Consider the following 26,803-nt stretch of genomic DNA (forward strand, 5'->3'; position numbering starts at 1 on the left):
AAAACAGCGAGTGTTGAACATTCAGAATGTGTGCTAACATGATAGCACGAGACAAAACAGAAAAAATAGATGACTTTAAAAATATAAATAAAAAGAAAATATGACCAATATGTGTCTATGTCTAAGTTTAACATAAACTTCACCTTAGGATTTATCTTAAATTGAAAGTCCATGCCTTTATTTTGAAGGCGACAGCCGGAAACACATGCCGTAGCTATGGCTAGCTCGACACGCCGCTTCAACAGATTTCTGTCAGTACTCTCAGCGACCCAGCAGAGGTAAAGGGAACGTTTGAGGACACTCGACAGCTTCCAGGCACTGCTATGACATCTCGCAGGTGAAGTAAAGTGTTTTCTAAACTCTCATTAACAGAGGCGTCATACCGAACAGATTCTTAACACTACTAGAGCGGTCAGAGGAGAAGCTGGGACTGAGAGCAGGAGAACAGGGGCGCCTCAACTTTTGTTGAGCTGCGGTCCCCTGAAACACTTGACGGCTCTTATTTATAATTGACTTCAGAGAAACGCCGTCCTGCAGTCGGCTCGGCGCAGGGCCGCCGCCAGCACAGCGTTACCAACCAGCTGAGAGAGGTTCTGGTCATTTAGATATAGTTTGCTAGCTGTTTAGCAGTGGTTTGAAGATCTGCGTCCGTTTTCCCTGTTCTCACGTTGTGCACGGTTTTGTTTTGTTTTTGCATTTCGTGCCATTGCGTTTAGAAATTTTGTGATTAATTTTTGTGCAGTAATTTATTTATGTTAAGAGATCATTTGACCTAATATTTATTTCAACGCATCATCCTCTAATCTACTGCTGTGGGTCTCTCTGTTTCTCAGTGTGAAAACAGCAGGAAATTAGTTTATGGCAGCCCGTGAATTCAATACTTGCTCAAAAAGTTATAACTCACAATAACTAACTTAGAGGGACACTTAAGTGAACCCTCAAGTTTATCTGGAATATTATCCCATCATCAGGTCAGGACTCCAGGAATGTAGCACAAATTCAAATGATTGATTAATAGAGAACTGCAAAACTATAAAGTAATGTAATCCATTGATGATTAAATTCAGTAATGGTACAAATATTAAGCCCCTTTTTCCCATCAAGGCCATCTGCCTTATTTCCGCACATGGCATTGGTGTTCTGTCACTCATATGTTGTACAGTTTGTACCAAACACACATTTTGTCTACATATTATTAACCTCAGCTGTTCTTTTAATGATTCTTAGAGCTTTCTTAAAATGTTGACTTAAATTTGACTATGTGAGGATCAAACGCAACCGAAGGCCATAAACTGTGAAGATAATTTGTAATCTTTATGTAGTTTTAAAATTATTGCCCCCTAACATAATAGCGTCAGGAAGGCAACCATTTGTCCATTTGTTGGTTGGTTTATCGAGATGATTGTGTAAAAACTACTGAATGGATTTTTATTGGTTTTAAGTTGGAAGGATGTGTCTTGGGCCAACATTTATTCATTAGATTGTGGTGTGGATCTGGATAAAAGGGTGGACACAGTATTTTTTATGTATTTGTTTCTTTATTTAGGTTGTGATATCCAGCATTTTAGTGGAATGAATGAGTTGTTTAGTGCAGTTTCATATGGAAATGCGTACCTAGATTAAAAATATTTTCATGGCCCTGCAAATTATGGCTACACTTTAACTGAGGTACTGTATACCAATGTACTGTAGTTGGTTCATGCGTTTGTTTTATGTGGCCCCTCTCAGTATAAAATCATTACGTTTTTACCTCTCCGATGCATGAATAAAAGTAATAAAGTATTTGGTCTTACTTGTGTGAAATTGGTGATGAGAAACACGGTCCTGAAAATATGGCACATTTTCCTCACTTTTTTCTTAACTTATCATCTCTAAAAGTGTAACAGATGTCCGTTCTGGTACAAGTTCTATGCAAGGTGACCTCTGAAATGTTGACTCCTGCAGTCTGCATGTCTTTTTGACCATTATGGCTTTTGTGGACAGTAAAAAATGCAATGTTTGCAATCAGAGAGTTTACAGTAGATACAGTGTACTTCTGTATAGTGGACAAGATAGATGTGTTGGCACATTTGACGAGTACTTCATTAAAGTTGTAATGTTAACATTTGTTTATTGCAACTATTATGACGTTCTTTGTTTAATTGAACATTCCATCTTTGACCATTTCTTTCATGACTTATTTTCTGATAAACCAAGTAATTTTCATGTTGTCTGTCTGCGCGCTCAGCTCGTTTTACTTTACCAAATAACATTTAATATGTCATTTGTGCAAATTAAGCCAGGATGGAAGAGGCCAATGAAACATAACTTTCTTTAGGTTTAATTATAATTTTTTCTCATTTTAATGTACATAATTTTTGTGGTTCACATTAATGGATCAACAATGGATAATACCTGTAGATACATTTTATAAAAATATAAAAGATCAGTCGTCTTCTTCTTCTTCTTCTTTTCCTTTCAGCTTTTCCCTTCAGGGGTCGCCACAGCAAATCAGTCGCCTCCATCTAACCCTGCATCCTCTTCTCTCACACCAACTACCTTGATGTCCTCTTGTGGAGCCATTCTCTCTCGCTTCGTTTAAAATGTAATTCAAGAACATTTCAGAATACCACAATTGTTTTTCCTTTCAAAAATGCATAACAAGCACTTGTAGGTTAACAGAGGACCCAGCGCTGAGTTGCCCCAGGGCTGTAGCTAAGATCAGACATGGAGGAAAACACTGAGACAAAGTCAAAAGTTATTTTCACCTCTTCTCGTGTTGTCGCTCTTGAAACACATGACTTTTTCTCCGTGGCTCGCTCTCTACTTCCTGAACTGAAATCTCACAGGGAAACAATTCTAAATAACATGCCTTCTTGCTACGACAACCTGATCTAATTTCTATTGTATTTATTTTATTTTATGTATTGCAATGATACAGCATGGCGCTGTGGGTCTAGAGATCGCTTTATATTGCATTCAGAATTTTTTTTGCTGATTAGTTCTGTGTAGCAATTCTAAACTTTCCTTTCCTGGGAACCACCTTCTCACCCTTGAAAGAGGAGACCTCATCAATCACTAAAATCATTGGACCAGCTTGCAACACTAAGTTTCTTTTCACGATAAGGCAACAGGAAAGCAGCTGCCCATATGGTGGAATAAGATTGTGCTGCCAACGCTTCCAGAAGTGAACAGTTTCCATGTTCCACACTATTACATTCAGGCACACTATCCAAAATAAGACATTAAAATTTTTCAGCTCTGCATGCTTCAAATATGACTTAAGGCTTGTCTTGTTAATTATTTAAAGGTTCGAAGGACATGCGCCTCCTAGTCAAATATTTGATGTCTGACATATCAGATCCGGTCTCTTTGACCGAGCCACATAAATCCAAACTCAGGTTCTCTCAGGTTAAGACTCTCAAACCTGCTCTTGATTCAAGTTCTTAGATATAAAATCATGAATATTACAATATCCTGGTGTTGGTGAGAAGAAAGACTCATTGCTGTTGTGTCTGGTGAAAGAAAGCAGGCTGGAAAAGAGGGACACCTTAATACGGATGTATAGATATTTAACTTCTCTGCTAACACAAATGGATGCTGAGTAGAGCTGCACAACATCAGAAAAAAATTGAGGTTGGGGTATTTTCTGAAATAGATATGGCAATATAAAGGAAAATTGAAATTGTCTGTTTCCAATAATTATCTATAGTATGTATAGTGGTATGAAAAAGTTTGGACACCCCTGATAATTTTCAAGATTTTCCTTTAAAATCATTGGTTGTTCGGATCAGCAGTTTCAGTTAAATACATGTGACTTTTCAAAAATGTTTGAAAAATGAAATGAAGTTTATAGGATTAACAGAAAGTGTGCAATAATTACTTAAACAAAAGTAGGCAGGTGCATAAATTTGGGCACCAGAAAAGAAAAATTACATCAATATTGAGTGGATCCTCCTTTTGCAGAAATATCAGCCTCTGAACGCTTCCTATATCTTCCAAATGAGGGTCTGGATTCTGGTTGAAGGTATTTTTGACTATTGTTCTTCACAAAACATCTCCAGTTCAGTTGAGTTTGGTGGTTTCCAAGCATGGACAGCCCGCTTTAAATCACACCACAGGTTTTCAATAATATTCATGTCTGGGGACTGAGATGGCTATTCCAGAACGTTGTGGTTGTTCCTCTGCATGAATGTCTTAGTAGAATTTGAGTACTGCAGTGTTTAGGATCGTTGTCGTGTCTAACACAACAATCCACGGGGTGCCATCCAGCCCCGACGCAACTTCAACTTTGTCACTGATTCTTGAACATTGTACGCAAGAATCTGCTGATACAGACTGGAATCCATACAACCTTCAACTTTAACAAGATTGCCAGTACCTGCACTGGACACACAGCCCCACAGCATGACGGAACCACCACCAAATTACTGTGGGTAGCGAGTGTTTGTCTTGGAATACTGTGTTGTTCTTCTGCCATGCATATCGCCCCTTGTTATGTCCAAATAACTCAATTTTACATTCATCAGTCCACAGCACCTTATTGCAAAATGAAGCTGGCTTGTCCAAATATGCTTTAGCACACCTTAAGCAACTCTGTTTTTGGCATGTGCGTAGAAAAGGCTTCCGCCACATTACTCTCCCATACAGCATCTAATTGTGTTGGTCTGTGGGTTGAGTTTGACCATTGTCACCATCTTGTGCCTCTGCTTATCAGGAATTTTTCTTTGCCCGCCTCTTCGAGCCTTAACTACAACTGTACCTGTGGTCTTCCATTTCCCTGGGCTTGCACTAGGAGCTAGTATGACTAAGCCACTGTGGCTCAGTGTAAAAGAATTGAGTAAGCCACAAAAAGCCACACTCTGTGTCTAAGACAGTGGTGCAGCGCGTGGATGACCAACGCTCGTCGTGGGGGGGTCCAGGGCCGGTAAATTATTTAGAAAATGGGGTTGTTTTCCTGCATTCTGAGGGCAAAATCTTCTGTTCAGTTTACCTACAAAAATACACTAAAGTCAACAGTTCAAGCTGAACTATCTTTATTTCTGTCCTACTTTATGCAGGAATAAATGTGAGATTCGACAATTAAAAACTTCCATTCACTATGTGAAGATACAAGTAAACATTGAGTAATATTTTGTATGACTAAGTTTTACTTAGACTAGAAGACATTTTAACTTTGACCACCACCAACACCATTGGTATGCCGTAGTTTATTTATTTATTTATTTTAATTCAATGACATGATTTTTCATTTCAATTTAAAAAGGCATGAAAAATAGCAAGCGAGGTGAATACACATTTACATGCATCGCTGGTTATTCCTGCTGGTCATAGGGAACAAAAGTCTAAGACTACAAACAAGTATTGATAATATCTTTCATTTACCTTCTGATCGGTCTGTCACCACTCCTCCCCCCTCTCAGCATTCACCATTTGTTTATTAATGAGGACTTTAACACAAACTCTACTATAAAACACTGGATTCTTTTGATCGATTGTCCTCGCCTTGTCGTACACCAAGTCACGGGTTCAGCTTGTAAAAAAAACAATATATTTGTCTTTCATTGGAGGAAAGAAGGTCATGACCCGAGTGCATATTTAATGATCGGGAGCGTTCGGGTCTCTTCGGCTATTTCCGTCGGCATGCTTTGGCTAAATTCCGTCGGCATGCGGAAATAGCGGCGCTATTTTTGCTAGCGCTGCTTGCTAGCGTAAGTAGCAGCGCTAGCGCCCCTCGCTAGTGGAAGTAGCGGCGCTAGCACCCCTCGCTAGTTGAAATAGCCTAGCAGAAATAGCGAGCGCCGCTAGCGAGTGCCGCTAGCGAGCGCCGCTAGCGAGCGCCGCTAGCGAGCGAAAAAGTTGTAAGTTTTAGCCTTTTTTTCGTAAAAATAAGAACGCCACTGTGGCTACAAAGTCTAAAAATCTTGTAGCCAATCTACTTCGCCAGTGGCGAATGGCTAGCGTAAACCCAGTTTTCCTCACTATGTTCCTCACAGTGGAAACTGACAGGTGAAATCTCTGAGCTAATTTTTTGTATCCTTCCCCTAAACCATTATGTTGAACAATATTTGTTTCCAGGTAAATTGAGAGTTGGTTTGAGGCTCCCATGTTGCCACTCATATTGTTCCCGATGCCAAAAGAACAACTTACAACTGGCCACCGTAAATACTCTTTCTCATGATTGGCTTCACCTGTGTATGTAGGTAAAGGGTTAATGAGCTTACCAAACAAATTTGTGTTCCAATAATTTGTGCTTAAGGTACTTAAATCAATAAAACAACAAGGCTGCCCAAATTTATGCACCTGCCTACTTTTGTTTAAGTAATTATTGCAGACTTTCTGTTAATCCTGTAAATTTCATTTCACTTATCAAACATCACTGTTTGTCTGCTGTATGGTGTATTTAACTGAAATTGCTGATCTGAACAACCAATGATTTATTAAGGAAAATCTTAAATGGTCAGGGGTGCCCAAACTTTTTCATACCACCGTATAACATAGTATATTATAGTCGTGCAGTGTGGGCTTGCACTAGGAGGTAAAATGACTAAGTCACCGTGTTTCAGTGTAAAAGAATTGAGTAAGCCACAAAAAAACACATTATGTGTCCAAGACAGCGGCGCGCCGACGAGCTTTGGAAAGAGCGAGAGAAAAAGTTTGTTATGTTATCGCTCGGGGATTTTCGTGAGTCCAAAAAAGTTGTAAGTTTTAGCCTTTTTTTCCTAAAAATAAGAACGCCACTGTGGCTATACAGGCTAAAAACCTTGTAGCCAGTCTGGAATTTACTTTGTCTATGGCGTATGGCGATCGGCTAGCGCAAGCCCAGATTTTTAAATGTAAAAAAAAAATCAAGTCAAATTCAGAATGCAACCAAGTAGAACTCAATTTAGTTTTCAATGAGTCTGTTCAATCAGGTCAGACTAAAACTGGTGTGCACGTGTATGTGCTTGTGAAAGATAACCCACAGTTCCAGAGTTCACTCTGTTTGGTTTGGTTTTTTCACACTAAAATCATCTCATTTCCAGTCCAGTTCAAACTCTCAAGAACGACTCAACAATTGCACCTCAGATCTGTGAAGATCTTGATCCATCAGGTCATTCTTCCTCTCCACGCATTCCAAAAACTTTTATGTTGTGCCATCAGCTGGCATGAAGACACAGACTTTTAATAAACATTTGTTTCAATTAGTGATTTATAACTTAAATTACTCACTACATTATTTATCTTGTGTTCAACTATCTTTGTCTTTATCTCTACATCGATCTACATTTATCTGTATATACATGCATACTTCTATCTATCGATCCATCTATTTTTCTAGCTCTGTCTGAAAATTGGTTGAAAAAAGTTGACACTTTTGTTTTTGCCGACATTATGTACGGTATAGAAAATACTGTATTTTTCTCCATCTGATTTTTAGAAGGAGGACTCAATCTAGAGTTTAGTGGGTTGGATTATTTTTAATGAAGATTACCCTCCTAGTCATGTTTTCTTTTAATCATTTAATAGAAAGGGGATAATTGTATTTTAATCAAACTATGATCTGATATGCACTGGGAAATTTGAGGAAAGTGTTACATATATAAATATTTGTAAGTTAAAAACAAATCCTGTCATAATGAAAATACTGCACATTTACAGATTATTAATCTGTGGAGAAGAATTCAAGTCTATTACCTTCTTTTATTTTTCCAAGATGTGGAAAAAAGGTTGGATGTGCCTGGAGAAAGTGTTGCATTCATATAATAACCAGTGATGCCTGTTCACAGTCTATGATGGTTTGACTGTTGTCCTAAGAGAAAATAGCCTTTGACCATTTATAATAAATCATTTATCAGTCAGACATACAGTTTATGCAACTGTCAAATACAAATAGAAAATGTGATTGGTGAGCTATTATATCTGTGCAGATTCTAAGTCATTACGCTAATTCTGATGAGCTGCTTGGCTGCTGCTACACAACAAAGCAGCCAACAAAGAGGTTGTGTTCTGCACCTCATATTAGCAGTGAGCGTCATTAACTGGACTAAAAACATACATGAGACCACTGAAGTCTGCTCCCCAGGCTGTCTGTGACCAATATAACACTAGTCAAGGCTTTCATGCTGCTCTGCAGCTACTAAGTTTATCACCTATTTGTCAGCAGGCCTAGACGAGTGCTCTTTAAATAGCTGACCAGGGCTATATTGAACTTGAGACATTATGTAAGAGGATAGAGTGGTGGCTGAACCACAGAGGGTCTGTTTCCCCTCCACCAGCCCGAGGCCTTACCTGCAACTCCTGCAGTACATCCAGTTTATTCTCTTCTTCATTTTTGTCAGATTTTGTCAGATCACAAATTTCCCCGCTGTGGGACAATAAAGGCTTATCTTAAACCAGCCCATTTCAAGTCTCATTCCCTTCGTCTTGTCTTTGCTTCTCTGTCTCACTGCTCAAGGCCACATCCGGGGAAATTGTATGCCTGGTGGTTGTCAAAGGGAATCCTATTCTTGGAGAGCCCTGAGTCACTCCTGCTTCTGTTGTCATGGTCTGGAGAGGGGAGGAAAGGGTAAATGGATGTGGTTTTATTAGAAGGACATGCTAACAAGTCACATCACCTACTAATGAGTAAAAGTCAAAGGTTCTGTGGATCTGTACACGCTGCTATAAATGACTGTTCAATATTTGAACTCTAGGCATATGGAAAGTTTACGCTAATTATTAATAGTGCAATCTAGTGAAAACAGAAACCTAAAATGACTCCAATGTCCTTCATTAGAAAGTGCCAAATACTTTTTATACAAAACAAAAGTGAGGTTTCTTGAGATGTCCAGTGTAAAAAAAGGACAGAGTGGGAATCAGAGCAAGAGTCAACATGTACAACAAAATCTGTGCCTTCATAGAGAGAGTGTTATGCGCAAATATCAAAGGTGCAGGTTAACTTGTAGCTTCCTTTATTTGGGGTTACTGAGATGCTTTTCAGGGCTCTCCCTGAAAGCATCCTAGTGAAGTGGTTCTAGGATCTTGGAAAAAAATATTATAAAAATGTGAATTTATGCTGCTTGACATTATCATGGTCTCACAGACAGTAGCATTAGACAGTAGCAAATATCTTCGTTAACATGGCATGTCTAAAGATCCAGTAAAACGACGGTCCTTTGTAAAAAAAAAAAAAAAGACTGCCCGTTGTCCGCATTTAATTTTTTAAAAATGTTCTGATGAGTTATATACTTTCATAGATATGTCACAAACCAAAGAAGTTCTACTTGCCTAAACCAACCTGAGTTTTGATTTTCCAAGTCCAAATACATAACTCTGAAGTTTTGAATAATACTGGTCTGGAGAAAATAAATTTGCATGTCATAATCTTTATTTTTATATTTGCTGCCTCTTTCTGTTGTGTCTTCTGTTTATGCTTTTGGTCAAGTTTATTGAATAAGAGTGTTAGAAGCAACTTTTGTGTTCCTTGAAGGCAGCCTCTAAATAAAGGACAACTAGACAGGAGTCAGATTGCACACCTCTGCTAAGGTATCTCAGGTTCTCTATGATGTTTCCTTTATGAAGCTCACTGCACTTTATTCCTTCTGTGGCACTCATTCATTTTCTAAACAAATCTCAAAGCTCACCTCCTCAGTAGTCTCATGTCCTCAGGTAGGAGAAGTGGTACTCTTCATCACCATCTAAATCCAATGGTATGGTAAACTTTACCCAACCTATTTACAATATTTAATAGAAATCGGTTCATAACCTTGTTGGATAATCCTGCCTAAAGACAACTAAAACAATAAAGGCAAAACCATAACGTCTGAGGTGGGGGTGGACATTGGCTCTGCTAGCTAATGTATTCATCCCAGCCTTTCTTCATACAGAAATGTTCATGTCTGGCAATAGTTTGCATTCTCCTGCTGTTGTAGTGCCATTTTGAAACAGACTTTGTGCTCTAGATTTACAACCTGTTTGTAAGTAGTTTGGCTTGAGCTCTTAAAATGTTCTGGTTTTGTGTTGTTGCAGCTTTAGTAGCAGGGTGTATTAGGTTCCAAAACAACCTAGAACATTTTCATTTGATTTTTCTGATATCACGGTGAGCTGGTGGCCTAGCTTTCGTGTTCAGCTGACGTTTCATGGCATGTTAATACTGATATGTTTCTGCCCTGTAAATGTACTTTCTAACTCCTCAGCAAAGCTGCCTTTCCCACCCCTGCAAAATTAATAGCCTAATAGCATAATGCTAAATTGGCTGGATTTGGGAGGTTAAGCTTGGCAGGGTCTAACTATGATCCGATGTAACTATGCCACATGCGATTAGGTGTAATCTCTTTGTACGGGCAACATGGCTGTTGCATTTAGCCTTCAACATTTCAGCTCTCGGAGGCCTGGCACCTTGACCTGGCCTATCAGCCAGACAGCTCTTTTAGATCTGGGATCAACAGTGGCTTTTGGAACGGAGCCATCAGACAGCCGCTGTCCTCTCAGGGTCTGGCGGGCAGAGAAGAAGGTGAGGCAGTTGGAGGAGAGGCCGGCTGAGCTGGACTGCCAGAGCCTGTCACATTGGTCTGAGGCTTGGGGAAAGGGGGAAGGTGGGGGACTGATAGCGCTGATGGGTGCTGGTATCAGGCCTGCTCACGCTCGTCCAAATCCCAGATTAAAAGGTCCCTGCCCCCTTCACTCTTTCTCTCTCCCTCTGTCTCTCTCCCTTTCTTTTTCATTTGTGTTTGTCTGTGTCTCTAATACTCTTACAACCCCCCCCCCAGCTTCTGTCATTTCTCTTACTGTCTGCCACTATAAACCAGTAACACTTTTACAAACGCCCCCCACCCCCTCGACGTTATATCTTCCTCCCCTCCCTGCCTCCCGCTCTCGTGTAACTCTGTACAGGGCTGGATTACTAAACTCTGAAGCTGCTGAAGCGAGGCTCTCTGACAGGCTTCGACCAGAATGGTGAGGTAGGGCAGAAACAATCCAAATGAACTTTCACTTATTTTCAACTTTTGGACAACCCACACAGTTTTTTTAACACATCTTGTTACCAAAATAAATGCCTTTATTTCTGCTGTTGTTTCATTTATGCGCAAAAACCAGTGCTGCACTATGAACTTGCGAGGCCTGGCTGTGCAGACGTGTGTGTATGCATGTGTTTGTTCGAATTGCATTGGTAGGGAACAAGCACAAGATATTGTGGTACAAAGGGCTTGGTGTAAAGAAGGCTGTCAGAGAGAAGAGTGTGTGTGGAGGCCAGGACTCTGAAGAGAAGGTACCCCCTGACATCAGCTATTTGTGAACCTGATGAGGGGAGAGTTGTGCAGTATTTGCTGCTTGTGTACATTTGAAGAACTGGTTCAGCATTTGATGCCTCATTCCATCCCATCTCCATTGTTTTGATGATTTGACGAGTAGCAGCAGTGCTGTGATGAAGGATTAGGTATGGATTAGTGACACAAGGCATTTTTCGTCATTGTTATTAGTTTTCCGTATGAATCTGTGCAGGATTTAAAAACAATACCAGAGTAATCTGTCCAGCAGCTGACACCCATGACCTTGAAGTGGCTGCACAACACAGAAACCTAAATGTGGCTTCCAGTTACTGTTGTATTTTTCAAAAAAACATAAAAAGTGGACACAACTATTGTCAAATAAATTATTTGGAACAACGCCGATATTGATTATGCCCATAGCACAAACTTCCAACTAACACTAGCTGCTGGCTTTGAATTTTTTAGATCCCCTATTGGCATTTTACACAAACCTGTCCCATTAAATATAATGCATCTTTATGAAAAATGTTTTTATTGTTTTTTTATATCACCTATTTATGTGAAAACAACTAATATATGACGCACTTGTTGCCCTGTGCTCTGCCTGGCTCTATCTCCGTCGCTTGCTGTCTGCTGCTGCTGCCCGTTGTTCTTGGTGTCACAGTTCTGGTCGTGGCTTCTGTAAATCATCTTCACCCTGTAACCCCTGTCATCACCAGCATCAGTGGTTGTCCCTTCTCATTCTAGTGTTCAGGTCGCGTGGTGTCTTGCCATCTTTACTAGGAGACTGCTGAGTGTTCATCTGTGTACTATTAGGCGTGGTGAGTGCACCCCATGATCAATCACCTGTACGTACAACCACAAACAAAGCTAAAGATAGCCATATGTTAGCAGTTTTAAAAAAGTGCAACAGGTTACCCCTATACTTTTGGACCACTCCTTTGATGCTGGTGATATTTTACAATGTAGTACTTAGTAATTTAGTAATTTTGATAATTTTAGAATAATTGAATCATTGGTCCTGCGTGACTTTTTTCATGGAGTTTGAAATTGGGCTACATAAAATAAAATGTCAGTTGTCATTTTCACCCCTGCAAACCACACACTTAAACTTGAAAACGTCTATCTTGAATTGTTTTCAACCTGATTGGAAAAGTTTTAATACATCACCGACCCAAATATTTAGTCTGCCATATAGTTAATAACATATGGAAACAGATGTACCCTAAAGAGGCAATCTGCTTGAAATTCAGATGATGTAGAAAAATAATGTGAACTGCAAATAACAAGAGTGGTACTTGAACCATGTTCAGTCCCGTTTCATTCACTCAAGTGTTAAGCACTATCTAACCCAGGCATGGGCAAACTACGGCCCGCGGTCCATTTACAGCCCATTGTTGAAGGCCAAAACCATTCATATAATGATTTTTACATTTGCATTAGTACAAATACACACTCCATCCAACTGCTCCACAGCTGGCCCGCCTGTCAAATTTTAGCCATTGTAGGACATGATTGAAAACTATGCAGCATCATGTACAGTAGTGTACATGATGAGTATTTTTTTACTATCTCAGGGTAAGATACCATGACTGCATCACCAATAGATTCAGTTTAGTGACATTATTCCTTTCTTTCCATGTTAGTCATTTCCTGTCTGTCTGCAACACCTTTCTGTTGAAACACCCAGCCTCTAAGCAAAACATCCAGAGATATGTGTGATGTCACAGACAGGACACTGTCTAATTCCTTTCCTGCTTTCATGACTAATCCCCTTATAATCTGTTACAATTTATCAGTTGTAATGTTACTCCTATAATCTCTTCTTTTGGCTCTTGTAATGACAAGAAGGGCAGTGTTCCTTTTAAGGACACCAGGGGCGGGTTTAAGGTTCCAGTCTGGGAAAGATGTTTGGTTTGGTCTGACGGTCAGTTGTGAGCTGATCCAGTCTAGGGATTGAGTTTGAAACAGTCCAAACTTCATGTTGGTGCTATTTGTTATTGATCAAATCATTTATTTAAAGCTGGGCTAGTTCTTCAAGACCAGGATTCTGCGTTGCTCTGATTTCTACAGTATATCATCTACTTTGACTAGAGTGTCCTCCAGTACTAATGATCACTCATTTACACATTCAATGTTTCTTTGTGTGGCCCCTCATCTGCCTCTTCTTGCACTCCTCCTCCTGTTTCCTCCATGAGAACCCTGTACAGGTCAGGCAGCGTTGTGACTGACCAGCACTTAGCATTACTTTGATTCACCTGTGCAGGGCAAACGATGTCCACATCCTCATCTTCAAAGCATATGCATTCCTGACAAGTTTATTTAGCTGCCAAGAAGTAATTTCAAGCCTTTTCAGTTCAGTTTTAATTAATGGTCCTGGCAGCTCATTTAAACTGAAATTTTTGTCAGTTTGAGTAATAGATAAATCCCACATAGACAGACATTCTATTTGTCTGTGGTGTTTTTGTGTTATATTTGTTTGATAGATTAAGAGTAATTTTGGATTCACTGCTCAGAGGTGACAGCAAATTTTCTCGACTGAAATTGGGTCTTGTATCTTCATTTTATGGCTTTGCATCATCCCTTACACAAAAACACTTTCAGTTTTTGGGTGTATTCAGGTGATGGTGTTGTGATGTGTCCCCCACTCTTAATCATCATCCTTTACACTCGCGCTTCTTTCCACACAGAAAAATCATGGGTTAAAAAACTTTATTTTTGTGTTTTTATAATTCCTGGACCATAGAGTGTGACCATTGTCATTATTTCTATTCTTCAAAACCAAAAAACAGCACCAGATCATTGGAAATATTTAGAACAGCAATTTAGAAACTGTTTTTTGGATGGAACATATGATAATTGCATTATAATATCACTCATCTTTCCTCAGCTAGTCAGCAGAAAACATGGCTTCACAAAAAACAGACTTATGCTTTATTTTCTGCGAAATTCTCTTGTCTTCTAAGTAGCATTTAATTGGTCCTAATTTGGTACAAAATCTATTTCAAAGCTACCCTCCATTAAACTGGTTGAAGTCACTGAATTACTCAACACTTTCAGCATCCATTTTGGATTAAAGCCCTCCAGTGTTCCAGCCAGCGAAACCCTTTAATTCTTAGCAGTGCTTTTGTTGTGAAGTGTTTGCAGTCATACCATGAGATAAAGTGGAAAAGTGTTGGACCTATCTTTTGTTGTCGGGTGCGCCACATAAAACTGTGGGATATTAACATGAACCAAAATTCTAAATAATAATTTTGTTTAATAAAATGGTTGCCTGTGCGGTACTATATACTACCTCAGTCAATACTTATCTAAATAAACTTTGTAGTCCTGTTGAAAATTCTTCTTCCTGTTGATCCTGATGGCCAAGCTTTGGGCACATGATTCTGAAAATCTGTTTAGTTGTTTTTGTATATTCATAAAAAAGCACCCACCATGCAATCAACATCAAAATACAATGCATATGATTAACAGCTATTAACTATGTTTAAATTATTATAGCCTATTATTATAGGCTTTTCTGTCTGTTTTTTTCCTTTATGAATGAGCGGCAGCTCCATTTTGAACTCATATCCATGTTCCTGATAATACCTTACGTAAGACTATAATATTCATTCCTTACCTGAGGGTTAATGTCTTGCATGTATGAACATCACTCAAATTATATGGGTAACTTAAAAAGGCTGCTCCCTCAACTCAATTCAGGGCTCTGTAGAAGTGACAAAATGAAACCTTAAAAAGCAGAATTATTGATCAATGACGTACTGTACCTATTAGAGGATTCAATATTGCTAAGCCCTTAAACCAGCTAAGAACACATCAGCAGTGGCAGTAAAATGCTTGAATGATGCGATGCTGCTACCGTGAGAGAGGGATCACTTTATCTTTTATGCTATCCTTGAGAGACTACGGTCAGGACGAGGTGGTCAGCCTTCGTGTACGGAACCTAAGCAGGTTAAAAAATTAAACTCTTTATTGCCATTAACGAGGAAATTGTCTTCTCACTTGGACTATGCATATTATATATATATACAGTGGAGGAGTTAAGCATTTGATCCCCCACTGATTTTGGCAGTTCTAATACTAGAAATAAATTAACAGTCTCAGATTTTTATGGCAGCTTTATTTTAACAGTTATAAAAAGAATATTAAAAAAATGTTGAAAATTACATGAAATGAAAAATAAAAATGTATTTGCATGTCATAGAGTCATTCTGACTCTACATTCTAGAGCAAGGTGGTTAATCACAAACTAAACTGCCATCCATTGAATTTTGGAGTTGTTCTCAATAAAGTGGTGAATCCACAATGGGGGGTTTTTTTGCTCATTTTTGGTACTTCCATCAGCAAGCTATGTTTAAATTGATTTGCAGTAGACTGTTGCGCCCTGGTCACTATTTCAACATGTCCTTATTTGTCCTGTTTTCACTGCTTTTAGGTGGTTCCACCCCAACATCACCGGAATCGAGGCAGAGCAGCTCCTGTTGACCCGGGGTGTCCATGGCAGTTTCCTGGCTCGGCCCAGCAAGAGTAATCCAGGGGACTTTACCCTATCTGTGAGGTAAGTCCCCACAGACAACTTACCATTCATCATATCTTCACCATTTAACATCACTACTCTCATATGGGTAATCATTAAGACATTTACTGAACATTTCAAGCAATTATATGGGAATTTCCATTTAAAGAGAGACTTTAAGAGGTACCGAATGATTGAAAAATTACGCAAAAGCCAAAGTGCTTATGTCAGATGCTTAGTAGCCCTAACGTAATTCTTGGACTGTTAACATTCAGTCCAAGCCAGCTACTCTTTGTGAGTTATGGATCATTGAGGACTAGAAAATCCTCATTTGGTGTCTGATGTGAGCTGTAATACCATGACACATCATTTTATTCAAGCCATAAAATATATTGTCTTCTTCCCTTTAATTGAGAAATGTGTTGTCTCACAAAGAATGTGAGTTTTGAAGCAGGGGTGGCCAACATGCTGTGATTGCAGAGAGCTGAAAACAAGAGATGAGAGGAGAGAGTGTGACTTGTCCATGGCAACGAACACTATAAAGAGATTCATCAGTTGGTCAAGTGCCTGGAAGACAGCCCAAACTCTTTTGTTACTGTGGCTGAGCTTCAATGGAGAGAGTGTAGAGAACATCAGAGGAAAGGGAGGCAGCGGAGTTGCGCTGACAGTTGCTTTTTAAAATATTATGGAGTGAGGGACCGTTATGGCTCTGACCTTCAATGCCTTTAGCCTGCTTGCGTAGGGCAGTATGTCATAAATCACACAACACAGGATGGTTGGTGTGGTGGTGTCACAGCTTGTGGTCCGAGCTGACTTAAACACACATACACTCACTGAGGTCAAGAGGTCAACGTTCTCACACTCACCAGTTGCTAGAAAAGGTAGGTCACAATAAACAGAGAGGAAGGAGGAGGGAAGAGGAGTTCCTTCTAAGCGATATCATCTGATTATCTGAGTTAAAAAGGACCGATTCATAACACTGAGGCTTGGCTGATGTGCTATGAACAGAAGCTTGTGCTTACCAGTTTTAGCAAAGCTTTGCAAACTTTAGGTAAATAAAAATCTCTGAATCATAAGGACCGAATGTATTTACAGCTATAAATGATATTTATTTTTACTCAAGTCATATTAATCATTTTAGTTTGATTGTTTACCTGTAACCCTCAGATCCACCTGTCTTTCATTTTAAAAGAAATAGACTGCAGAACGGAGGAACTACAACCAGTATATATACTACATATACTGTTTGTGTATATATTATATATACTGTTTGTTAGTAAATCATTGAACTGCTGTGGCGAATCCCACAAAAATGGACCTACAGTAATACCTCTGTACTCGACCACCTCTATACTCGACCAAATCGGTGCTCGACCAAAAAATTCGAGTAGAAAATGTATCGGACCCCGAACAGATTTTCGGTACTCGACTAGCCGAGTCGACCCGAACGCGCTCCTCGGCCAGCGGGTAAGCATCAGTTCGACTCAGACCGCCAGCGGAGTAACACGTACGCAAATTACGTACGCAAAGACGTACGGAAATTATAGCAAAATATGAAAGTGGTGTACGAGTGTCCGACCTCGCGTCGCAGTACGAAATGGCAAAGTCAACCATTTCCACTATCTTGAAGCAGAAGCAACTGACAATGGACAGGTTCCTTCTTAAAGAAAAGAGGAAGGCTACTGCCCAACCAGATTCACCTCCACGGAAGAGAGAGAGAAGGGAGAAAACCCCTGGAGGCGCGTTACCTAGCGTCATCATGGAGGGGATTCCCCTTCCATGATGACGCTAGTGCCATCAACCACTCTCCGAAATGTAAGTAAATTATACAAAATGGTTTATAATGCTTTATCTTTATCATGTACTGCTTGTGCACATTTACGTATTCATTGTTGTTTAGATACACATTCTTATAATATTTTAGGTATGTTTCTAAATGGTAAGAACGGATTAAAATACTTTCCATTATTTCTTATGGGAAAATTGGTTTCGGTGTTCGAACAAATCGGTGCTCAACCACCACCTCAGAACGGATTATGGTCGAGTACAGAGGTATTACTGTATTTGTGACTTCACTCTAACTCTACACATTTTACAGCTCCGGTACACCTCCATAAGTTAAAAAAAATAAAGAGTATAAAAAAATCAAAATTATATTTCAGGTTTTTCAGGTCTTTATTGTTAAAATATAGCAAATATAGCAAAATATTGAAGATAATTTCATGATACTGTACTTCTTTATCCTCAGAAGCTAATCTAAGCTAGCATGTTATGCTAACTCAAACTTAGCTAAGTAACACACACACAGACACACGCACACAAAATTACTCCTGCCCCATCAGCCTCTCTTCCTCTCCTTTTCAAATCTCCACCACTTCTCTTCTCAGCCACTAGGTGATTAGAGGAAGGAGTAGTCAGGCGGACTACTGCTGTAGAACACACTAATGAAAGCTTTTTAAGGGTTACCAAACTGTAATAATTTCAGAGTTTCATAAAACTCATTAAGAGAGAAAGTTTGAAGAAAAAAAAGTTTGGTCATAATTTATTTCTAAGGCCAACTTTGTAAGGAGAGCAGCCAGCTCATATTTTTTCATTTCTGATGGTCTTTATACATTACAGTCCCTGAGGAGGACTTTAAACGGCAATCTTAACAGAGAATTTTGCAGGATATATTTGAAAGAGCAAATTGATTTTCTCTATCTCATGGTGCCAGTCAAAGATAACTCAGATGTGTTTCTCCTGCAGCCAGGCATCAGATTTTTTTGTATTAGTTAAATCAAAAGCATCATTATTATTGTCATGATTTTAACTTTCACTAATATCCTAATTACAACGGTGACTATTTTGACATCCCACCTCAACCCCTACTTTTTCTGAATTTCAATGAGGACAAAGACACAACCATCATGGCTTTATGTTATCATAAAACTAAAATCTTTTCTGTCTGTCTGACTTTGCAGACCTTAAATTTCACACTAACCATCAAAAGTATGACTACTTCACCTGAGAAAATAGACGATGTATAGAGTTCAAAGACACCTCTGAGTCCCGGAGCTCACTGACCTAATATATGGTCTAAAAAATGCATCCTTGAGTAGAACCGCAGAGATCAACAAGAAGGAAATTAAAACACACCCTCGTCAGCTTTGATGTGATCAGTAGCCTGGCATGGTAAAAGAAATTTCTCTTCCAGCAATGGGTGAAAAATGTTTCTGGGAGTAGCTTGAGGGCAAAGCAGGGAATAATTTATATATTTTAGACTTTGTACGTATTTATGTGCATTTTCTAAGCAGTATATTTCCTAGTGGACTGCATGATGTGCTTTGTTTTAGTAGTGTATGAGTTGCTTGAGTTGCACTGACCTAAAAACTGTTAATTACTACAGCTCAGTATTTTCTTGCTAGAATGTTGAGAAAACATAATCCTGTACTTGTCTGTGCAGGTTCTCAGTTAACCAGGTCATGATTATCCTAAACTGTTTAAATCAATCCACCGGACTTTAAGAAAGTTTCTTGAAGACGTTTCACCTCAGATCCAAGAGGCTTCTGAAGTTTTTATCGGTTCAAACCGGTTCAAGAGGACAAACCTATCCTCCTTTTATATACAGTATTCATATTATGTAGGGTCTCTTCCCATTATCGACGAAGTATAGACAGCAGTAAATACTAATACATTGTATATTCCCTGGACATACTGCATGTATACTCTTTTTGTTTTGTTGAGTAAAGTCAACAGTTTATAGATTTGTGGATTTCTTAAAATGTATTAAATATATCCTTGTTTACTGAGATTATTGTGTACAACAAAGCTGTAAAGCTGAGGTCTAAATGTGATCTTTTGTGTAGTTAAATCCTTTTTATTACTGCTGATTCTCAAATTTGAATTTTGTGTCATAAATGGGATTAAATGACATCAACAACTAAATGTAGGGTAGATTTTAACAGATTTTTAAAAAATGCTGTGTAACGGCTGCGACTTGAATTGGAAAATGAATCTGTCACATGATGTTTGGAATACATAGATGATCGACTTGGACTTGCTGCTGGTGAGACGATGTACAGTTGTACTTCATAGTCCCTACAAAAATTCAAAAGTTCTATTGGAAAATACTGCTGCCATCCATGTTGTTGCCATCCATGTACGTTATCAGGCTGGTCAAGGAGTTAACACAGACCAGGTGGGTCATCTCCTCCACTGCAGGGATCCACCACACCTTCCACTGGTCTAGGCTCACCACAGGAAGAGAGGATAGTCATACTGATGAGTTTGTTGTGTACAGTAGTTTTTTTTCAGGGGGTAGAGTGAAATGTCATCTTTAGATGGATCTTCCCACAGTGTGGAGGAATGATGTTGCAGGGTACTATGGGCTGCTTCACTGTAGTGGATGGTATGGATTGAGAGGGTCGTTTATGTAGCTCTTTTATAAAGGCCTAAAACAAGATAGAGATGTTTTTAAGATATATCTCTCTGCTCTATCGGCTCGCTGTACTGAAAAAACCAATAAGGTGTTAACAGCATCAACTGCCTGGAATGGTACAGAGTCTGTTATAGAGGAGATATCTTTATAGAACCATTGGTGAGACAAAGGACCATTAACAAAGACATTAGTAGATACTAACATTTGTGTTGCATAAATTGTTTTTTAGCAAAAAAATCCGCAAGTTGCCTACGTATTTAATGGTCCCGTAAAAAGCCACGCATGTAGTTGCCTTATAGTTGGTCTCTTCCTAGAATAGCTTCAGAAATAGACTGAAGTACCGTATTTATCAAAAGGCTAGCTCGGTTATGACTAAAACAATATTAGATTGTGTAATGGTGGAAAGCAACATCCAATCGTGTTTCTGATTCACATAAAAAACATGGGGGAAAAAAAGAAGCTAATGTCATCTGAAGCTAAAGTCACATGTCATGTAATGAAGTAGACTGTAATAAACCAGATCTCAACAGAGGAGCTGCTGACCTCGCACCATATATTCTTTTATTAAAGAAGGCCTCCATGGATTCCTAAATATTGTCAGTGTCCCAAAGAGGACAGTACAGGAAAGTGAATAGAAACCTAATGGGGCATGTTTGGTTCATTTCAGAGATAATAGTGTTAAACTCTGGGAGAACAGAGGGATTTGGCCGAGAGTTGATGACAGGCCTTTAACTGAGCCCATAGACCTGTGGCGACCTGCCAAACAGCCAATTGCCAGGAAGTACTGGGAGAAAAGGATGGAGGGAGAGACATGAGACAGATGACTGCAAGACCAGAGAAAAGGATTTACACTATTTAAAGTAGATGGGGAGGATAGAAAAATGCAATGTTCGTGAGGACAGCAAGAAAAGTGAGGAAGGAAATAGGATTTGTGCCATTTGATATGACCATTAGCTGATAATGAGTTTGCAGAGAGGCAGTATTATCTCAGCCTGAAGGTCAGATAGTAATGACTGCCTGGCTCACTCTCCTGTCTGTAAAACTCTGTGTACCTCTGTGTTAATATGTTTAGAGGACATTTTGTTTAGTTCTTCACCAGAAATGTGACTGATGAAGTCACTGAAGAGCTAAAAGGGTAAAACGAGAATATTTAACATCAAGCTATTGAGCTGTGTTTTTCACTTGCTTCGAGTGTGCTTGTGCACGTGTGTGCGTGCGTGCGTGTGTGCATCTGTGTGTTCTCAGATTATTTGCATCTATTCAAACCAGCCAGACACCTCTGAAAATGCCATGTAATACCAAATATTTTCTTTTTATCCGTCTTTGGGAGTTTCCTGCAGTTTTGATTTTTCCTACAATCACAAAACAACTTTCCACCAAATACTTAAAACTGCAGTGTGAAGATAATATTGAGCTGCTTTGAGATTTGTTTTTAAAGTAAATAACATTCTATGTTAGATAAAAATGGATCAATATTTTTAAATCCCTGACACTTTATAGCTTGTATTCTGTAAAAGCTAGTGGATTATTTGATCATCCCAGTATTGGTGCTGATGGAAAACATTAGACTGGTATTATTATGTTACAGACAGATATTCTTCTTGTTTATATATTACAATGTGTTCATCTTTGTCACAAAAAAAAGGAAACAAAGTAAATTATCACATAAAGTTGACACAGAAAGATAACCGTTGCAGACAATTTAATGAGCTCGACATTTCATATTGTATACGCTTTTGGGCTCTGCAGTGTGAGTGTGGGCTACAAAGTGGTTTTGATGTTGTTTTTGTGAGTATGTTCGCTACGAACAAATATGTGGGTGGCTGTTTTTCAGTGTGTGTGTGTGTGTGTGTGTGTGTGTGTGTGTGTGTGTGTGTGTGTGTGTTAGAAAAGCTGCAGGGCACGAGTGAATACGATAAAAATACAAAGAGAAAATTGCTAAGAGCTTGTTTGGAGTGAGTCCATTTTAGATTGCATGCATGATAACTATGTGATTAAATTCCCACTGTGTTTTTTCCCACTCAGGCGGAGTGATGAGGTGACCCACATTAAGATCCAGAACTCTGGCGACTACTACGACCTTTATGGAGGGGAGAAGTTTGCCACACTGGCAGAGCTGGTGCAGTATTACACGGAACAACAGGATCTCCTACGAGAGAGGAATGGCCATGTCATAGAACTCAAGTACCCTCTCAACTGCAAGGACCCCACCTCTGAGAGGTGCCTACAGACCCACAACAGACACCGACACATACAAATCAGTCCACCTTTGCATACAATTTATCTCTGTGTGATTATTATGCAGACCATGGACACAAGCATAGATTCAAACGCAGCTTTTATCTTGAGTTATTTCAGCTGCGTGAAGCTTTCCTCTTGACGAGTCAATCTAGCTGTCGAGGGTCCTGCTTTGAGACGCAACCAAACCACAGATAAATATGATGAATCTAGCTTTACTGTATGTGCCCTGAAGGTGTTTGTCAGGGTAGACATGAAAAATTAGTCTCACGGCATGAATATTGTTACATCCAATCAATACGCAGTTAAATTTTGTGTTATCACAATGTATTTCTAGTACATGGAACCTAATGAATATTTTGAGGTGAATTTACTGTACATTGGGAAAAACAAGCCTGTGAGAAAGGGCTACTAATGCCAGAACACACATGAAGTGGTAGCTGACGGCGTACCTACTGGAGCCTTTTATTTGTTCCGTGAAAAGAGTTCCTTGTTATTCCCTGAAGAGATGGGTGCGTGCAAAGATCGAACAAAAGTAACACAAGAGTGGGTTTGAAAAATGTATCATTAAGATGAAAATGGTGAATGAATGAAGTTAATACGTAACACTAGTCAAGTGGTCCATTAACATATTGTAAAGTGAAAAATGCAGAAAAGATGTTTAGAATTACAGTAATCCCTCGCTTATTCACGCTTCAAGATGCGCAACTTCACAACATCCCAGATTTTTAGTAGGTAGTCACGTCGTATTGTATGCGCATGTTATTGGCTGACAGCATCTGTGTGTGCGCTGCGTTTCGACTCAGGGTTCCTCCTGCAGCTTTTCTTCAGTGATGTGCGGTCAGGTGAGGCACCTGACTGCATCGCCTCACCTACCATCATGAAGGAAAGAGAATGGAAGAAATAAATGGTTATATTCAGTGATGTGTATTATAAAGTTATTTTCCATTTAACGTCACCAATTTTAGATTGTTTTTACTCAAAATCGCAGAATTTTCACATTTACCGCTGAAATACTAAGAAGAGTATATATATATACACATATAATGTATATATGTACATATATAATGTATAGATGTTTTGTCAACAACTATGTGGGCGCTGGTAATCCAAGGGATTCTTCTTGGGACTCCTCTGCCGCAGTATAAGTGACAGCAAGCTCTAATCTATAGTGAGCAAGTCAAGTGTAGCCATTCATTTGTTTTTTCCACTTGCCTTACCTTACTATAAAAATAGAGGATTACATATCTCAACTCAAAATTTTTTCGGTGCTTTTGTTCAGAAGGAGGGGCGCATGGACTTTATTTATAAGTAAAAATAACATAAACTAACATGTAGGTAACAACATAACTTTTTTTTTTAATCAAATGTGCTCATTTGTGTGTTAGTTTGTATTTTCAAATAATTCTGCTATGAGACTTTAAACATAACCCACTCACTGTTGCTTATTAAATGATGAATAAGCTACACTGTAGGTTCATATGTTTGTAAATCTGATTATGATGAAGTCAGTGCCTCACCAGCCAGGAACCTCACCCCGCACGTCACTGCTTCTCTTTAATACAAAAATGCTTTAAACAGTCTATAATAGTATGGGGAAACGGTAATTCAGATATAAAGTGGTTTAATATCAGTATGGGGAGGGTTCATGGACGTTTTAAATTATTGTAAATAAAATAAAAACTTGGTCGTTATATCGCGGAATTTTGTTTTTCACTGGTGGTCCTGGAACGCATTAGCCGTTAATAACGAGGGATCACTGTAGATTTTTGAACAACAAAATCAATGAATGCTTAATAAAATATGATCATAATGGTGTGGCAGGGGTAATGGGAAAGAATCAGCTGTTAACTATGTACAAGTACACACGTGTTTATACATACATATATTGTAATGTAAGATGCATTATTCTGTACACATCCACTCCCATTCATCACATCCAGATGGTTTTTAGATCTAGTGTGTCAACACAGCCATGTTTCCTAATGCAACTTCAAAAAGACTAAGTGGGAGGTGCTGCTGTTGTGTTTATGTGTACCAAGTATTCACATGCTAACATCCTTTCAGAGAATATACACAGGTTGGACACAGCGGTACAATTTACACCTACACACATTAATTTAAATGAAAGACTTGGGCAGCTGTTTCCAGGAATTTACACTCAAATTATATACAAAACATTCAAAGAAGTCTAGTTGTGCGTACGTATATCCTTATTTTCAAAGAAACATGTTTAGTTTACCTTGCTGAGCACATTCTGTACATTTCTTTTTCAGCATGTTGTGATGATTACGGCAGAGTTTCTATTTAGATGTACAAACTTGCGATCTTGGTTTTGGTTTTGTGGTTTTTTTCCATTCTACATATGTCTCCTGTCAGCGCCTCCTACACATTTGTGCTCACCACAATCAGACTTTACCAATGTAAGACACTCATTTTTGAGTAGGAGTCAGCACTCGCTTTGCATGTTTAGGTGTTTCGACTCTAAAGATACAATATGGGACTTTTTCTCTTGAAGGAGGAAGTACAATTCTTAACTTTTACAATGTGACAACTTTCAGTCTTTTCTTACTCAACTTAGAATAAGTCCAGCCTGAGGCCAAGCAACTAGATCTCCACAGGACAAACACATACCACATCCAGTATGAACAAAGGAATATTTTGCTCACTATACTTTTGAAAGGCTTTTCCTGTTAAATGTTTAAATTTGGATTAATTTGTACATATTGATGTGACTGATCTTTAACTTCTGCAGTCACCATCATAGGTACCGGCTAATATGTCAGTGCTTACAATGATTGGTGTTGATCCCAAATATTTTAGGATTTTAAAATATTTATAGAAATTATAAATGTACAATATATCAACTAAAAAAGATGTGTGAATATTACAAAAAGGAGTTGACTCAAAGGAGAGTCTTGGTGGAGTCCAACACCCACTAAGAACGTGCTTGTCTTTCTGCTGGAAATGTGGACACATCCTGCTTTGATCACATTCTGAATGGATGATTCAGACGCATCCGCCAAACAGCTCCACAGAACACATGTAGACTGGTAGAACAATCTTCGGTGATCCCCAGTTACAAAGATGTAAGGGTATGACCAGCGTGGAATCTGTATTGTTCTCTCTGAATCTTAAGTTCAATAATCAGTTCGAGCCTCCTCTGTGCCTCCTTCAAGACTGCTGAGCTTTGGTACTTCCATGTTGTCCAAATGGGCATGGATCTTTTTGCAGAATCATCAGCGAGCCTTTTGTTGCTAGATGTACTGTTTAACACACTGAGTAAGTCACCTCGATCATTGTGATTTCAGGTTTTAATACGTTTAGATGATAATCCATAGTGGAATTACAAGAGATTTGGGTCAGTCTATGATTTGCTTAATTTGTATTGAACAACAATTTCAAAAACATGTTTTCCAGGTTAATCACGTGTGTAACATTGATAGTCCTACTTATTATGCAGTAAATACAATGAAGAGAATACATAATTATGAGCTCAGTCTGTTCTCTCATCCCTCCCCAGATGGTACCATGGACATCTGTCTGGACGAGACGCAGAGAAATTGCTTATGGAGAAAGGCAAAGCAGGTAGTTTCCTGGTACGGGAGAGCCAGAGCAAACCAGGTGACTTTGTTCTCTCTGTTCTTACCAATGAGGAGAAACACGAGAACTTGGACCGTAAAACAAAGGTCACTCATGTTATGATACGCTACCAGGTGAGGTAACTCAGTCCAGACCACCAGAGATATGCAGAATGTTGAAGTCATAATTATTTTTCTGAATGCGTACTAAAGTGACTTGTTGAATTTATTCATTTTACATTCGAATATGGTTTGACTCGTATCTTAAAGCAGGCTGCGATTCATTTTTGCACTCTTTCAGCAGCTTTTGTTGTAGTTGAACTGACAGCATGTGTTTTCAGCAGGATGGCAAATATGATGTAGGTGGTGGTGAGAGGTTTGATACCCTGGCTGACCTGGTGGATCACTATAAGAAGAATCCCATGGTAGAAAAAAGTGGCATCGTCGTACATCTCAAACAGGTACGGAAGTGAGAAAAAACCGGAACCATCCAAACTCATTCATCTTTTGCATATACAAACTTTAAGGTATGAATAATCTTATAATGTTCTGGTTCATTTAAAGCACACTAAATTCCCCTATCCCACTCTGACAACAGCCTTTTAATGCCACAAGAATAAATGCAGCCAACATTGAGAACCGGGTACGGGAGCTCAACAAAGTAGCAGATAACTCAGAGAAACCCAAACAAGGATTCTGGGAAGAATTTGAGGTATGTTGCTGTAAAGTTGTCAACACCTTTTTTTTTTAGCTGTGGAGTCAATTGAAGTTTTTTTTTTTTTTGCCTTGGTTGTATTCTTGGGAAACTCCGTGCTGAAAGGCTTCCTTTCCAGTCTAC

The 26,803-nt window shown here is 39.0% G+C and overlaps 1 protein-coding gene across 4 annotated transcripts in view; it reads left to right on the plus strand.

The window, feature by feature from the left end:
* Positions 1 to 217: 217 nt before the first annotated feature.
* ptpn11b (protein tyrosine phosphatase non-receptor type 11b) overlaps positions 218 to 26,803 on the plus strand; it is a 36,499-nt gene continuing 9,913 nt past the window's right edge. For 2 of the 4 annotated variants that reach the window (XM_068333932.1, XM_068333931.1), the window contains exons 1-6: positions 218 to 337; positions 15,649 to 15,771; positions 22,172 to 22,366; positions 25,908 to 26,100; positions 26,310 to 26,426; positions 26,564 to 26,677. In XM_068333932.1, the coding sequence (XP_068190033.1) occupies positions 324 to 337; positions 15,649 to 15,771; positions 22,172 to 22,366; positions 25,908 to 26,100; positions 26,310 to 26,426; positions 26,564 to 26,677 (756 nt within the window). In that variant the 5' untranslated portion in view covers positions 218 to 323. Of the gene's footprint in view, positions 338 to 2,563; positions 2,585 to 10,857; positions 10,902 to 15,648; positions 15,772 to 22,171; positions 22,367 to 25,907; positions 26,101 to 26,309; positions 26,427 to 26,563; positions 26,678 to 26,803 lie in introns of those variants that run through there. The other 2 variants (XM_068333934.1, XM_068333933.1) reach the window with 2 other exon arrangements.

Source organism: Antennarius striatus, chromosome 2 (assembly GCF_040054535.1).
Source record: "Antennarius striatus isolate MH-2024 chromosome 2, ASM4005453v1, whole genome shotgun sequence".
Lineage (NCBI taxonomy): Eukaryota > Metazoa > Chordata > Actinopteri > Lophiiformes > Antennariidae > Antennarius > Antennarius striatus.